The sequence below is a fragment of the Eretmochelys imbricata genome, chromosome 25 (genome assembly GCF_965152235.1).
Source record: "Eretmochelys imbricata isolate rEreImb1 chromosome 25, rEreImb1.hap1, whole genome shotgun sequence".
Lineage (NCBI taxonomy): Eukaryota > Metazoa > Chordata > Testudines > Cheloniidae > Eretmochelys > Eretmochelys imbricata.
Window position 1 is genome coordinate 9,132,120 of NC_135596.1, and position 16,704 is coordinate 9,148,823.

A 16,704-nucleotide genomic window follows, 5' to 3' on the forward strand; every position below is an offset into this window, starting at 1 on the left:
ACCCTGCTCCGAGCAGAGCGCTGGTTAAAAGGCCAGCAGCCTGTCCCCATTGGGAAAGATTTTAGGTGGGGATCTCAGCGTCAGCAAAGCCCAGCAAAGTTAACAGCGCAGGTTGGAACCCTGCAGGAGTAATTAAACAACTAAAGGAAATCCCCAGAAAAATACCGACTAAACTCATCTGAACCTTGCAGCGGAATGAGGAACTTGGCAGAGCTGAAAACAGGTATTGTGGAATCTCCAGCCATGAGAAGGTCAAAATTCAGATCCTCCCCAGCCTGTGTTACTGGCAGCTATGCTGTTAAGGGCTGAGCTTCCCAGAAGGAGAGGCTGGGCGGCGCATTGTGCCACTCTTGTTATGCACAGGCCCTTGGACAGACACCCGTAAAGCGATCTCTTGCAAGCACTGAGTGATGACCGAACACCACGCTCCCCAGTAAACACCAGGAGAAACCCAGTTCATAATAATGATCGTAAATAGGCCAGGAAAGATTAGATTGTTTCATTTTTAATTAACTCGTTCACTGTCATTTCCAACTCTTTGTACGTCTTACAAACTCCAATTTCAATTTAGTCCTTTCTTTTTGCACCAGCAGGATCATTTCTTTTTTTAAAAAAAAGCCTCAGATCCTATTTTGAATTTTCTCAGAAGAAACGTCAGATTGGGGCTGTAAGGACGATAAAAGGGGAGAGCCAGAAATAGAATTAAATATTATCATTGCATTTCCAATTAGTTTCTCAAATGACTGACAGAGCCTAACCTGGCAACAAAACGGGGTATTTGACATCTGCAAATTGTACACAGTCTGGGCCCAATCCTGCAGTTGGATCCAGGCAGATGCAAGCCTGGCCAAATCCAGTTGTAGGAACGGATCCCATATGATTCTAACTTGGCGTCTTGCGAGTTTGTTTCCAGTGGCTTTTGGCTGGAAAAAGACAAAGAGGATAATGGACTATTACTGCTTACAGTCAAACCCTTCCGGCCTTAATTCCGTATATCGATCCCTGGAATTCCTCCCAAACCCTTAAGGAAAACAAATCTTAGCAGAAAAATTGTTTAAAGGGTGCTGGACTTAAGGAACCAAAAGATGAAGGCTGAAGTCAATGGAAGTGTTATCAATTTATCCTGCTTGTCGTACCTGCGGGGCTTCAGCCTGTTTGATGTTCCCACTGCGCTAGGTGCTGTACAAACATATAATAAGTCTCTGCCCCAAAGCACTTGCAATAAGATTTGGATCTAATCCAAGATCAGTTAATTCTTGAGCTTTCAGGGGAGGGATAGCTCAGTGGTTTGAGCATTGCCCTGCTAAACGCAGGGTTGTGAGTTCAATCCTTGAGGGGGCCATTGAGGGATCTGAGGCAAAAATTGGGGATTGGTCCTGCTTTGTGCAGGGGGTTGGACTAGATGACTTCCTGAGGTCTCTTCTATGATCCTGCTTTTATTGCTTGTGTCCCTTGCCCCACATTTCATGTACCAGTGGGGTCAAAAATCGATTGACTGCATAATTGGCATGGGCCACTGGTCAGAACTTCTTGCACTTCTTGGAACTGACGCTGGCTGGCTTGTGCCAATTAGATTAATAGTTTCAGAGATTAGAACGATTAGAACTGCAGAGGGGCCAATGTCCACTTAGAAATCAGTCTTGTGCATCTCATCACCTGTTCGTTACCTCCTGGTGTGACTAGCAAGTGCCAAAGGTGGCATGGCCTGAAAGAGATGAAAGGAGAAAACCTGTTTTCTTGTCTGTTTTCCTCTCGCTTTGTGCTGTTGACAGGTCACTGCCCACAGCCAGTGTCGCTGCCAGCCCTGCTGTCTGTGTGGGTCTTTCACTCACACGCAGGAGAGAGAAAAAAAACATTAAAACCACAGCAAAACTGGCGGCTGCAGACTCCTGCTATGAAACTGAAACCATTTCAAGGTGGTGCCCAGTTGTTTAAGGCCCAGTCTTGGGTGGCTGGCTCCTGGAGAGTGAATTGTCTGTATTATCTGTGGCTGGGGTTGGATTTTGCCCCCTTGAGCCCTGAGTGCACCTGACAGGAAGACAGCGCGTCTGGATCCTGTTTGTTGCAAGAGAAAATATTTATTTATTTCCTTCTGCCCTTCCGAGGAACAATGCCCAAGACACAAAGAGCAGGCGCCCTCTGGTGGCAGAATGGCGGGATCACGCTGTCAGACGCTTTTCCATCGCAGCCCCACATCACAGGGTTAGCTGCCGGTGGGGCCCCCCCTGGCTTACGCATAATTGAGGTTACAAATAAATATCGCTCCTTTCACCTTCAGAGGTTAACTTATCCGCACAGCGCGCTGGTGGGAGAGGTTAATATTCTCCCCCCACCCTGATGTACAAAGGGGGGAAACTGAGGCACGGAGTGAGTGAGCCAGAGTCAGGGACAGTGCTGGGAATAGAACCCAGGACCCTGACAATAGTATCCGCTGGTCAAATGAGTTGATTCTAACTGAATAAGGGAGGGGAGTGGGGTCTAATGGTTACAGCAGGGGGGGAGGGGCAGTCAGGACTCCTGGGTTCTGTTCCCAACTCTGGGAGGGGAGTGGGAGTTAGTGGGGAGAGTGGGGCAAATGGGAGCTAGGGACCTGCAGCTGATTGGATCCGGTGTTTGCAAAGTGGGGGGGCTCCATGCCCCGCCCCCCCCAACTGCACCCCCCAGGAGCTCCATACACCTCCACCACCACCCCCCATCTCTCCCTGCAGGCTCCATGCACCCCCCCACTACCCCCCCGGGGCTCCACAGACCCCACCACGTCCGATCTTCCCTCCATGCCCCCGCCCCACCTCCACCCGCCAGGAGCTCCGTGCACCCTCCATGCCCGGCCCCCTGCGCGGGGCTCCCCGGGCTCTCCCCGGGGCTGGGTGTCCCCGGCTGGGGAGCGGGAGGCGGAGACAAGCGGGGCCGCATCATCACGTGCTGGGAAGAAGCCGCCGCCGGAGCCCCAGTGTCTGATTCATCCTGCGCCGAGGGGAGGAACAACAGGAACCGGGGCCGAGCGGAGCCATGGCAGGTACCGGCCCGGGGGGCCCGTCTCCCCTCCTGCTCCCGCCCCCCTCCCTGCGGCTGCACCCCTCCCTATCTGGGCTGGGTCCCCCCCCCGCTACCCCCCGCTTCCCTCGCAACCCGCCCTGGCTGCAGACCCCCGCGCGCGGCCGCCCCCCCGCTCCCCCAGTCCTCTCTCTGCGTGCCTCTAGCTGCCCACTCCCCGCTGCCTGCCCCCCAGCGCACCCCCCCGTCCTCCCCCTGCATCCCTCCAGCTGCAGGTCCCTTTCCAAGGTCCTGTTCCTGCTTGGAAAGATCCCCCTGGCTTCATCCACCTGCCTCGGGTGTCCCCTAGCTCCGCTGGGGGTGGGAGTGGCAGAGGGGTTGCCCCCCGCGTCTGACATCAATGCCTGGGAGAGGCTGGCCTGGACCGGCCCTTCCTGAGCCATGGGGGCTTCCTGGCCGGAGTGTGGGAATAGAGCCCCCAGTCCTGCGGGGGGGGGTGTGCACAGAGCCCCCAGTCCTGCGGGGGGGGGGTGTGCACAGAGCCCCCAGTCCTGCGGGGGGGGGTGCGTGTGCACAGAGTCCCCAGTCCTGCGGGGGGGGGGGGTGCACAGAGTCCCCAGTCCTGCGGGGGGGGGTGTGCACAGAGCCCCCAGTCCTGCGGGGTGTGTGTGTGTGTGTGCACAGAGCCCCCAGTCCTGCGGGGGGGGGGTGGGCACAGAGCCCCCAGTCCTGCGGGGGGGGTGTGTGCACAGAGCCCCCAGTCCTGCGGGGGGGGTGCGTGTGCACAGAGTCCCCAGTCCTGCGGGGGGGGGGTGCACAGAGTCCCCAGTCCTGGGAGGGATAGAGGGGGGACTTGCCTCTCCCAGCCCCAGAATCACCATTTCTGTTTGGGAGGGGGGCAGCCACCTGCTCAGCATGAAGAGTGAGAGCTCCATGAACTCTCCCCCCCCCCCCCCGCCCCGCGCACACAGACTCACACACACACAGACACACACTCATTCCAGCCCCATGTGCCTCATGGCAAGGGAGCTATAGAATAATGCCCCCCCCCATCAGAGTTTAGGGCAGTGGCCTCTTCCCCCCGCACCCGGTGGAACAGGGCTGCGAGTTAAGGCCCAGCTCAGATTGTTACAAAGCTTTTCTCCTGCTCTGGCCAAACTGGCAACCTGCGGGGAGCACTGGCCGTCCGCAGGGACTAGCGGGAGGTTTGCCCCTGTGGCTCGACGGCTCCTCTGGGCTGCAGCTGCTAGGTGGCCGGGGGGGAGACGCGGGCGAGAGCAGGGACGAGCACAGAGTGCAGCAAGCCGTCGTGTGGCCCGAGAAACACGCCATTTTGAATTGACACTAACCTCCCCGGGGGCCTTTCACCTGACGTGTTAGGAATCTGCCCCACTGCTGTGGGGAGGCAGAAGGGGGCGCTGCCTCCCCAGCTACCTCCCCCCCCCTTGCCCTGCAGCCCCAGGAGCAGCTGCTCGGTAGCACCCCCCAAAGGTAACCTGGGGTAGCTCGGGGGGCTCTGTTGTCTGCTGGGATGTAGCAGCCCTAGCCAGGGTCGGAGCTCCGCCCGCCTGGAGCCTCGGCAAATAGGTCAAATATTGATGTGGCCTCTGGACCACTTTGAGATAATGTGGCAAGGCTGGAGCCCCCCCGGGCTAGTGAAGAAGGCGGGCGGATCAGAGCCAGAAATTGGCACCGAATGCTGACCCAAGCAGATGCTGCCCCCTTTCCCCAGCTTGCGAATTGTCCGTGACATTCTCCGATTTGTTGCATATTGAAAACTCTTCGTGGCTCTCCCCCTCCCAGGCCCAGCACGCGCCCGATAGCCCCCATTGGTGTGGGATTAGTCGGGTCACATGGTAGCGTTGCTGGTCCTTGATTGGGCGGTTTAGGTGACGAGCGACGGCTGGAAATTTTATTCTCGAATGGGCCAGTTGGGATTTGGTCTTGGTGGACATTCAGGCTCCAAACTGGCTTCTGGAGGGATTTGCCCTGGGGACGCTCTGGCACTTGGCAGCCCTCGTGTGTGACCGGGAAAGGGGCCGAAGGCGACGGCATCAGAACTGCCCTTCGAATTCAAACCAGGGTTCTCAGGCAGTTTGAACTCGGCTCTAAGAGGGAGGCTGGGCTGTTGGGACAGGCAAACCCAGCTGGCAAGCGATTCAAGCGCAAGGGCTCTGCACAGCCACGAGCTGTGATGGTTTCTGTGCCGATCCCTGCTTGGCGTGAGTCGGACGACCAGGACCCACCTGTCTGGCAGGGCCCCGCCCACGCAGGCACGCCTGCTCCCTGTGCTCGGGCATCTCTGGCGGGGAGCCAGGGGCCACGTAGCCAACTCCCTGGGCGGTGGGGGGAGGATTCTTCCTAGCTAACCCACACAATACACCTGCCAGCCATTCAGAAAAGCAGGTGGTAGGTGCCTTTGGTTGGTGGGGTATCCAGCTCCGTCTCCTCCCCAAGGGGTCCCAGCAGGAAGACTTGGGCAGGGTGACAAGGGTTGGATCGGCATAAGCAGGACTTTGGGGTATGGGGTGGCGGAGGGGTGCATGGCAGTCTGAACAGCGGGTACCTGGTTTTCTTTTTTCCTTCTAAAAGCGGCTTGTCCTGGTACAAGGGAAACTGTCCCAGGAAGTTTAGGAAGTAGATGCAACCTGCAGCTAAAGTGCTGTATATTGACCAGCTGAAAATTTAGGCCTTAAAATTTCTTTTTTTTTAAGCCTGGCTTTCCATCTCCTTGGGCTAGATGCTCCCAGAGAAGTAATCTATAAGGGCCCAGCTCCTCGGGGAGGAAAATCAGCAGCATCCAAGTCACGGGAGGGTAGGAGCTAGCGTCAAGCACTGGGCTGGGTCCTGGTTCAATTCCTGGCCCACCCACAAACTCCTTGAGCGAGCCACTTAAGGTGGCACTAAAATAGCCTGTTGGATTTATGATAAAGATAATAATTATCATCCCTAGCTCCTCTTCGGGCCTTTCCATCTGTTGACCTTAAAAGCAATTTACAAAGGAGGGCAGCAGCATTATCCCTATTGTACAGATGGGGAAACTGAGGCACAGTGGGGCAGTGACTTATCCAAGGTCCCCCTGCAGGCCTTTGCAGAGCCAGGGGGCTGCCTAACCCCCTCCTCCTTTTGGGGGGACTTAATAGTGAAAAGCAGTTTTAGGGGCCAAATTTTCAAAGGCAACAAGGGATTTTGGGGACCTGATTTGAGACCCTTCAGAGGGGGCTGATTTCCAGGACGTGCTGCATGCCCGCCCCTCTGCCCCTCAGCCCCCTGTAAGGTGCCTGAAGATGGGCACGCAAAATCACTAGTCCTTGCTGAAAATTTAGGCCTTAAAATTTCTTTTTTAGTTTTAAAAATCGCCCAGGTTGTTAAGATCTCAGGTAAAGCCATGGTATGTTTGGGGTTTTTAACAGTTACCCTTTAAGAGACTCATTGGTTTATTCTCATGAGCTATTATACTGATCCTGTATCCTTCCATACCCCACCTATCTGAGGATCTCAAAGCACTTTGCAAGCTTGACTGAGTTCAGACTCCCCAGCCCCTTGTTAAGTAGATCAGCATTACCATCTTCAGTTTAGATGGGGAAACTGAGGCACAAAGCGGGGAAATGGCTTGTCTGACATCACACAGCTGGTGAACTTTGGAGTGAGACTAGGGCTCTGTGGCCCACAGGTCCTTGCTCTAACCACTAGATATGACACTTAGAGATGGGGTGTTAGTGGATAGATTTCACACCTTTCTCAGAGCCAGGAACAAAACTCAGGACTCCTGACTCCTTGTCACCTGCTCTGATCCATAGACCATGCTCTTTTCTGGAGCTGGGGATGGAACCCAGGAGTCCTGACTCCCACTTCCCCAGGTCAGGCTGTGGTGTTTGTTTCCCAGCTCTGGATGCCGATTCTCCTGGAGCGGAGGAGTGCCTGGAAGAGGATGAGGAGGAGCTGGAGACGAGCTTGGAAGACCCTGAGAATGAAAGCGCCGGGAAGCCGGCCCCAGGGGGGCGCAGCTGCATCCTCACCCGGCGTGGCATCACCCTGCGCGTGCTGCTCAAGGACGGCCTGATCGAGCCGGGGGCGGGCGTGCTCTCCATCTACTACCTGGTGAGGGCAGAGTGCACCGGGCTGGTGCTCCTTCGCCGCTGGTGGGTGCTGGTGCGGGCCTGGGGCTCCCTGGGAGTCTGGGGGTGCCCACGGCTCCAGAACTGCTGCCCTTTGTTCCAACAGCCTCTTTAATGGTGACTTAGATGCTGGGGTCCAGCCTGCAGCCATAGGGCCGAGCAGAGGTGGACTAGCCCCAAGCAGGAAGCACCACAACCTTGCGGGGGCTCTCTGATCTTCCTCCTGCTTCTCGGACAGACTCCTCCGTGCCTCGCCATCCCTTCCCTGCCCCCTTGACTCCAGCTTCTTCCCCACATGCAGGCTCCTGGTTCCCCACCACTGCACTGAGCCCCCCCAGGCCTGGGTCTTGCCTGGATCCACTTCAGGGGCCAGAGTGGGGTTTTGGTGCTGGTGAATTCGGCCCGGGAGCCATGTGCTCCTGTACCAAGCCTGGTGAGTGGCGGGGAGGGGAGAGGAGGGGAGCGCTTGCTGCCGAGTCGGGTCTGAGAGGTAGTGGAGAGCAGGGCTCCTGGGTTGGTGGCTGCATACCCTCTTGAGGGGCAACGCTCGGGGCACCTCTAGTGACTGGTGAATCCCCTGCCCTCCTTCTCCTCGCTGGGCCTTCCCCAGCGGGTTCCCCCCCGTGCCAGTGTGTTAACGGAGCCTGCTGCTTCCCTCCTGCTCTCCCAGGGGAAGAAGTTCCTAGGGGACTTGCTGCCTGACGGGAAGATCACCTGGCAGGAGACGGGGCAGGTGTTCAATTCACCCAGCGCCTGGGCCACGTACTGCAAGAAGCTGGTGAACCCGGCGAAGAAATCGGGCTGCGGCTGGGCCTCGGTGAGGTACAAGGGGCAGAAGCTGGACCAGTGCAAGGCGGCCTGGCTGAAGAAGCACCAGCCCAATGCCCCCGCGGCCGAGGAGGTGAGCCAGGCGCCCCCCCTCCCTTGTTTGCCCCCTGGGCCCCGGGGGAGCTGAGTCAGCAGGAATGTCTCAAATATGATGAACCCCCCTTTGAGGCTGTTATACCCCGTTGCTGCAAAGAGACGCACTCACACCTTAGCTTTTCAAGTGTGTTGGCCCCAGGATTTTGGAGACAAGGTGTGGGAGGTAACATCTGTCATGGGACCAGCTCCTCATGGCGAAGGAGAGCCAGGCTTGGAGGAGAGCTCTGTGGGGCTCGAAAGCTGGTCTCTTTCACCCAGAGAAGTTGGGCCAATAAAAGATGTGACCTTCCCCCACCGTGTCTCTCTAGGTTTTTAAAGGGGCTTCGGCAGTTAGTACCTATAGGAACCTACCTGGGGAACAAATATTTAATAACGGGCTCTTCCATCTCGCTGAGAAAGGGCTGACCCAGCGCCTGGCTGGAAGATGAAGCTGGACACATTCAGACTGGAAATAAGACTGTGTCAGACTGGACACATTCAGACTATGCGTACCTTTTTGCCAGAGAGGGTGATTAACCCGTGGAAGGATTTTCGTGTGAGCAGCTGAGCTCTGAACCCCAGGAGAGCAGGAGGGAGGCTGGGAGTCTCCCAACTGGACCTTAGTTACCCGAGATGGGCCCTAGACTGGCAGGCATTTGGATGCCTGAGGGAACGGGCAGAGCAGCGGCCGTGGGGCACTGCTGGCTGGGATCAGACCCCATGGAGGTGCTGGGGGGAGTTGCTTCTTGGTGTCACTGTGCCAGCAGAGGGTGCCCGGTGGAGGCTCTGCCCCTGCAAAATGTCCGTTTGCAGGGGCAGTGAGCTGGACCCAGGAGCACAGGTGTCCTTGGGGGTCTGGGATGGGTGGTGAATAAGAAGCACCAGTTCCGTGCTGAAGCTGGGATAGGGGGAGGCTGTTTGTCCTGCCACATCCCCTCCTCTCTCCCTCCCTGCCCTGCAGAGTTTGGTGAGCGAAGGGGAGGAGGAGGAACTGGCTGAGGAGGACGAGGACGAGGCCAGGGAAGGTAAAATCGCCATCTCGGAGCCTGCGCTTGGCAAGAAACTGGAGGAGAAAAGCAGGAAGCACCAAAGCAAGAGCCTGGTGGAGCAACACAACGCTGGTAACGCTGGGTCAAAGGCTCAGAACAGCCTGCTGCATGCTGGGGCTGCGGGGTCTGGTCTGCTCCGATCCATGGCAGGAGTCTAAGGGGTGGGATTTGGACTGACCAGGGTAATTCTTAGACCTTCCAGCTCGCGTCTCCCTTTCCCTGATTCCTCTGCCCATCTAGGCCCGCGGTCCCTGCCTCGGCACTGGGTGCGAGAGCCTTCCCCTCTGCAGCCCCTGCCTCCCGAAGCTGCCACCCTGCATCTCTCTGCCTCCTCGCTGCAGAACACAGACGGGTCTAACATGGCCTTGGCAAGCTCCAAGTCGAGCAGAGATGAGGTGCAGGTGGTTTTTACCTCCCTGGCACTGGTCCAGGCCAACCTTAGGTGGGATTGGCTTCCACCAGCTACAGGGAGGTGAAAAACGACGGAGCCTTGTCTCCAGGAGGATTTTCGGGTCTGTCTGCACTGCAGTCGGAAGGTCAGATTGCAGCCTGTGTAGACCCCCCTGACCTAGTGTTGGTGGAGCTAGCTCGAATAACAATAGCAGTGAAGCCCTGGCAGCTGCCCGGGCTAGCCCCGCCCACCTAGGATCCTGGCTCCGAACTGGAGCGGCCCCCGTCGGCGCGGCTGCAGGTTTGCGGTGATTGTTAATGTGAGCTAGCTTGGATCTAGCTAATGCAAAGCTAGTGGAGTACATCTACACTGGGGTGGGCAAACTACGGCCCGCTGGCCGGATCCGGCTCCTCAGGGCTTTGGATCCGGCCTACGGGATTGCCCCCCCGTGGTCGCCGTGGGCCCCGCGCCACTCCCGGAAGCGGCCGGCCCCACGTCCCTGCGGCCCCTGTGGGAGCAAGGGCAGAGGGCTCCGTGCTCTGCTCCTGCCTGTGGGTACCTCCCCCAAAGCTCCCATGGGCCGGGAGTTCGAGGGCCGGCTTAAAACGGCTGGCGGGCCAGATCCAGCCCGCGGGCCGTAGTTTGCCCACCCCCGCTCTAGGCGGAGAGAACCGCAGAAGATAAGCAATCAGCACCAATAGCAAGGCGCCAACTGGATTTTTAAAGCTTCTTCGGGAGCGTAGGAATTGCTGCCCTGGGTCAGACTGGTGACTCCAACAAGTCCGGTGTCCTGTCCCTTTTTCAACTGAATTGTCAGGAGTTACCAAGACCAGGGCCCCACTGGGCTAGGCACCGCCCAGACACAGAGCAGTAGACAGTCCCTGCCTTGGACGGCTTACAGTGTACACAGTCAGACAAAGGGTAGGGGGGCTAGGGAAACACATATGTTTGTACAGCACCTAGCACAGTGGTCCATGATTGGGGCACCTAGGCGCTACCACAATACAAATCAAATAACACCGCACAAGCAGAGTGAACATGCTGGCAGCAAATGGGACAGTGGCAGCATCAGATGCTTCAGAGGAAGAGGTGAGGAATGCTGCAAACAGCAGTTATGGGAGAACCTGCCCTTAGGGGATGTTTCTTCCTGACCCCAGGCAGGCAGTGGTTCGCTTATGCCCTGAAGCATGAAAGTTATATACAATTTTATTCTGTCTAATGGGCTGTCTGTCCTGTTGTAGCGATCTCAGGTGGTCACAGAGAGGAGGAAATGGGTTATTTGTTGTTAATAATAATCCCTAGCTCTTATCATTTCTCATCAATCTCAAAGCACTTTAAAAAGGATCATAATTCCCATTTTACAGATAGAGAAACTGAGGCACAGAGCGGGGATGTGACATGCCCAAGGTCATGCACAGGCTGGTGGCAGAACCAGAATCAGACTCCAGGTCCCCTGAGTCCCAGTCCCCTGCTCTGTCTACTAGGTCACACTGCCTCCCTGGTTTGATTTTTAACCTGACAGCATCCCCTTCAGCTGGAGATCAGCAAATCAGGACAGCAGATGTAAAAGAATGGTTAATTCTGTCTGGAGACTTGCACAGGAAGTGAGATGAATCCCTGAGAACTTGTCTCCACAAACCCTCTCTCCCTGCCTTCCCTTCCCTCGGTGTGTCCTAAAGGGGCCAGGGGGCAAATCGGACTGTGTGGGGACTGGTCTCTTTGTCTTTGCAGATAACGGGCCCTACGGGAAGAGACCGGAAAGCAAGAACCGCACCCCCGTCCGTTACTGCACGTTGGGAAGCCGGGACTCTGCCAGGTAGCGCCCCACTGCAGCTCCCTTCCCAGCGTCCTCTGGCCAGCTGTTGGCAAAGTTCTCGGGAGAGCGAGTTCTGTCAATGCCATCACGTCCCCTCCCACCCTGACCTGCAGCGCCTCCTGCTGCTCCGCTCCTAAAGCTCTGCCCTTCCGTGGTATCGCCCCCTGCCATTCTACTTCTGAGGCAGCTGCGCGGCTTGGCGGCTTCCCTCCGCCCTGTCCCGCAGCACCCCGCTAGTCCAGTCTGGGATTGCCCGCCCCCCCCCCCAGCATCAATGCTCCCTGGGAGCAGAACGGGGCTCTCTGCCTGAATCCAGCCTGGTCCCCACCTGTCGCTCCCCTGACAATTCAGCTCCAGCATCGTCCCCTTCTCCCTGTCTGTCCCGGCGAGCCCAGCCCCAGGGAGGGAGCCTGACTTTCCCACAGCACAAAAGGCTACTCCCTGCCCCCAACTCTCCTGGGTCCTTGGCCCAGCGTGCTGGGGTTCAGAAGAGACAAACCCCGGAGGGTGTCAGGTCAGCACCAGCTGGGATTGGGGGATGCGTGGTGGAGAACGGGGGTCTTCTGTTCCAGGAACCCGCACACCCTCGTGGAAGTGACCTCCTTCGCGGCAATCAACAAGTTCCAGCCGTTCAATGTGGCCATCTCCAGTAACGTGCTGCTGCTGCTGGTACGTACTGGCCTCCCGCTTGCCCCCCACCCTGGAGCGCTCCCTCCAGCATGGACCTGTTACGCTAGGCAAGGCTCGTGCAATTGCCTGCATCCCTCTGGCTGGTGGCCCCCCCAGCCCGCAGGGAGACAGGGGCCCCACCAGCTGATTGAAACTCCCAGGGTGGAACAGCTGCTGCACACAGTCCGATCGCTAACCGTAGTAGGGGCAGTTTGAGGGAGGAGGCGGACGATGGGTGAATAATGGGCCCCGCTGAAGGATTTGCTGGTTGCCAGGAGACATGTGGCAAAAACTTCCGAGCTGGGATGGTGAAGGCAGGCAGCCCCGTGTTGGTGACCGAGAGAACTCGCAGGCTGGGAACTTCTTCAGGGACTGCAGACAATGATCTCTCCTCAAGAGGGTGGCCAGCCTTTGTGCACCCCACCTCCTGCAGGCCACATCAACTTGTAGACTATTAGCAGGGGCCTGAGAGTCCTTCAGGATCAAAGCAAGATCCTGGGACTGCAACATGTGATATTAACGTTGCCTCGGCTGGAAGGGCAGCTCCCAGGGAACGTGTGTGTGTGGGGGGGGACTCACGGATCCGCATGGCCCAGGGAGATGTGTTAAACCGAGGGTGACACCCACAGAACGCAGAAGACTCAGGGCTGGGATGTCACCCAGACACCTCCTGGTGGAGGCTCCCGGGGAAGGGATGCGCAATGCCTTTGGATGCAGGGTGGTGGGAACTGAGAGGAGGGGTGCGGGGTGAAGGGAGGGGAGGGGGTGGGGGAGAGACCGGAGGGAGGGCAGGTGGGAACTGTCCTGGGTTTAAACTCTCCCCCCGTTCCCTCTTTAGGACTTTCACAGCCACCTAACGAGGAGCGAGGTGGTTGGCTACCTGGGAGGCAGGTGGGACACCAGCAGCCAGGGTAGGTACAGGCCGAGGTTTGGAGATCATTTCCCGGCCGCGCCAGGCCCTTCCGAGGCTGCCTCGGGCCCAAGGTGCGAGGCCCCAGTCTGGACCCGGGGTTCAGCCCCCCCGAGGCTCGCAGGCTGGGGGGCGTTCGCTCTAACCAGCTTTTCTCGGCTGGGTGGAGTCCGTGAGCGGCTGGGCCGAGCTGACGCCTGGGCTTCCTTGCAGTGCTGACGGTGCTGCGAGCGTTCCCCTGCCGGACGCGCCTCGGAGACGCCGAATCGGCAGCCACCGTCGAGGAGGAGGTAACGGATGGGGGGGCATTAGCTGGCCACGGCCTGCGCCATCCCGCCGGTGCGTGCTCCAGGCCCGAGCAGGGCTTGCCCTGGGCAGCTGATCCCAGAAGACCTCTAATGGCTCCTCCCTCTTCTCTGTGCCCGTGCCTCAGATCTGCCAGAACCTCTTCCTGCGGGGGCTGGCGCTGGTGGGCTGGTACCACAGCCACCCCTTCAGCCACGCCCTCCCCTCGCTGCAGGACATCGACGCCCAGATGGATTACCAGCTCAAGCTGCAGGGCAGCAACAACAGCTTCCAGCCCTGCCTGGCCCTCATCTGCGGTAAGGGCCGGGCCGTGCGGGGGAGCCGGATGTGGGGCCGGGGACCCTGCCCTTCGGCACGGCCAGCTGGGGACCCAGCTCCCCGCCCCGGGGCACCGTCTGGCACCTTGGGACCTGCTAGGGCTCAGCCCCTGGGCAGCCCCCGAACCTCAGTCTGGTGCCCCGTGGTGCAGGGCGTCAGGATGCCCCCCACCCCCCCGTCACGTCGGGGTGGGGGATGGACTGCAATCCCATGCTCCTCGCTCTACTTCAAACCCCCTCCCGGGGCTCCGGGGAGCTGCAGTCCAGGCCCTGGGCAGGCAGGCTGGGCTGCGGAGGGTGGTAACCCGGCCCTCAGTCCAACTCCTGGTGCTCTCTCCCCACAGCACCATACTATCCCGGCAACCAAGGCATGGAGTCCAAAATCTCGCCCTTCTGGGTCATGCCACCTCCTGAGGTGAGTTTCACACGGTGCCATGGCCAGGCCTGGAGCCTCCGCCCCTGCTCCCCCTGGCTCTCTGGACCATGCAGCCTGCTGCTGGCTCTCCGGGGGGGTTCCTGGCAATGGCAGACCTTGCCCTCTGCTGGTTCCCATGGTGCAGGGGCGTTGGCCGAAGGAGCAGACCCTGGGCTGCTGGGGGCTGCTGGAGCGGGGCCCCTGCTGGGGCGTGGGGGAGGACACAGTCTCTCCAGCCGGAGAAGCAGTCGGACCCCTCTCTGCCCTGGATAAACATCCTGGACACCTCAGGGAGCCGTGGCCAGGAAAAGGCCTTTTCCTGACACTTGGGCCAGGACTCCGCCAATCACGCGTGTGACTTGGCCCCAAACCGGCCCTTGCCCGAGGCTGGGCTGAGTTAACGCTGGTGCACCAGCCTGGCCTGGGAAGCTCCCGGCTCGTCCTGTGTAACCCAAGGCTGTGCCCGGCTGGAAACCTCTGTGCTTCCTTTCCTCTCACAGCAAAGGCCCAACGATTATGGCATCCCCATGGAAGTGGAGCTCACCTACGTGCAGGATGGGTTTCTCACCAATGACGTCCTCCATGAGATGGTGAGATCCCTACTTGGGGGGAGGGGAACCCGAGCAGGGGCTGCGTGGAAGACCTCTCCCCTGGCCCCTGGGAGTATCTAACAGCACCGTACACATCTCCTCGCAGTCCTCGGCTGGTCTCAGTAACTTCATGCTATGTGTGTATAGCACTTCTCCACCGTAGGACCTTCCATGTCTCCTTCCCCATCGTATCAGTGGGTGTGTTGCTTCACTGGCCCGTGAAATGCAGCCATCCTGGGTTTGAGAGCCGCCTCGGGTGGTGAGCAAAGCCTCATCTCCACAGACGGGTGTGGTGAGGGGGTCTCAGGAAAAGGGCTGTGATCATTAGTGTCAGTGCAGCTCAGACTGAACAGCGGCTGAAGGTCTGGGGTGACACACACATACCCATGGTGCTCTGTCTGTTGGCTTTAGCCAGACGAAGCAGCACCACCAGGCTCACCCCATGCCTCCAGCGACTCCTCTCAAACCTGTTGTTCAGAGTTCTTTCAGAGAACGAAAATCCCACGGCTTGGAGCAGGGCGAAACATGCAGACAAAGAGCCCGGACGGCGGTGTGGGGTGTAGCCACCCTGTGGGTGAACAGCGAGAATCAGATCCATTACCAGTCAACAGTTCCAAGCAGCAGCCTGGGCCCCAGCCCAAACCAAGTCCCCTCTACTCCTGTTAGCAGTAAGGAAGAGCTGGAGAGGGGGATAAGCAAAGACCATCACTAGAACCAGATGGTCAGAGGCCTAACGTCCCTCCAAGTCTCTCTAGATTCCAATCCTAGTCTTGACCAATCCCCTTCTACATGCGACAGGAAAGCTCGGGGTTTCTTGGGGCTGACAGGCCGATCCTCTCCTCTCAGACCTCTTCCCCCACTGCTGCAAAACTGCAGGGCGCAGGTCCCGCTTTCAGTGGGACTTGAGCAATCGTTTGGCTTCCACTGACTCCCCTTTCCCTTTGCGGCTCCAGATGCTGCTGGTTGAGTTTTACAAAGGGGCTCCGGACCTGGTGAAATTTCAAGATATATGGAGCCAGGAGCAGACCTACTTGGACAAACTAAAGGTGAGAAAATGGGATTGAAATGGGAAAAAAGCCGACCCATTATATGCCACCTGCAGAGAAGATGGCGGAGGGGATGCTGGGGTGGCTTTTTCCGCCTGTTTTCTAGGCTTGCTTTGAGCTAGGTGAGGTGTTTTTACTACCTCCACCTTAGCACTTCCATGGCTGGGGAAGGTTGGATCAGTTTTCCTCATTGTAGCCGTACTCTCCGTGACTTGCACCGAGGAATTATGCTGTACTGAAACAACTCAAGCAATGTGGATGGAGCACGCGGGGGTCTAATAGCTTATACCAGCCCCACTTCTGCAGTCCTTACTCAAGCAGAGTCATTGGAGAACAGGTCTAGTGGCCGGGGGCAGATAACGGAGTTAGCTTGTCCATGGTGAAGATCCGCTGCATTGGTAAAACTCTTTCCTTACTTTTTAGGGGTAGACCAGGTGCTCGGCCTAGGGGGATGGGTAGTTCTGTACTGCGAGGCCCCTCCCTGAGATGGAAAATAAACAAAGCTGTTTCCATTTCAGGGCTCCCTCGCCTCCAGGACACCCAAAGATCAGGGCTTCGCCCACGTCCTGGAACAGATTTACAGCCTCCTCAAGCACAGCAGCTGAGGCAAGGCTGGAGCCCGAATTACACTGAACTCATACCCAGGTGCCTTTACACCAGGTGGGGCTCAGCCTGGCAGCCCCACGCTTGGGGAGACTGGAGCCTGCGCCCAGTGCGGAGTTAGCAGGGACGTTGGATCTGCAAGCCTGGGGCAGCTGTTATACAGCCCTGAAAGCCGAGTCATCCCGCAGACGGGATCAGCGCTGGGGCTCGGGTTCGTTTGCCGCTGGTGGAGACGGGGCCTGGCTCGGGGAGCGCAGTACAACTTGGGGGTGTAGCGTGTAGGTCCGAACGAGGGAGGATGGTGGCGGCCTCTCTCCGGGTGTAAGTTATTTGTGCAACTGGTAGTTCTGATTAAAAAATGTTGCTGACCCTCCCCCCCGTGTCTGTGGGAGACCCAGAAGGGAATGTGTGCGTAGAACACTCCTACTGGGATTGAGTGATGATAAAGCCGCCCCCTCTCGGGGAAAAGGAGCAGCTGGAGTCAAAGCGAAGAGACTTGACTGCTCTTTCCTGGAACAAGCCATCCCAGGTGGTTTTAAAGGCACAGCCTGCTGCGAGAGTGGCTTCCCATCCCCAT

At 58.2% G+C, this 16,704-nt stretch overlaps 1 protein-coding gene across 1 annotated transcript; it reads left to right on the forward strand.

The window, feature by feature from the left end:
* Positions 1–2,926: 2,926 nt before the first annotated feature.
* Positions 2,927–16,590, forward strand: MPND (MPN domain containing). Its single transcript, XM_077842018.1, has 13 exons — positions 2,927–3,016; positions 6,881–7,095; positions 7,783–8,013; positions 8,977–9,136; positions 11,187–11,271; positions 11,844–11,940; positions 12,779–12,851; positions 13,064–13,140; positions 13,284–13,452; positions 13,818–13,888; positions 14,389–14,478; positions 15,432–15,524; positions 16,043–16,590. Exons 1-13 carry the CDS (start codon positions 3,010–3,012, stop codon positions 16,127–16,129), a joined length of 1,455 nt encoding a protein of 484 aa, XP_077698144.1. The 5' UTR covers positions 2,927–3,009; the 3' UTR covers positions 16,130–16,590.
* The last annotated feature ends 114 nt before the right edge of the window (positions 16,591–16,704 follow it).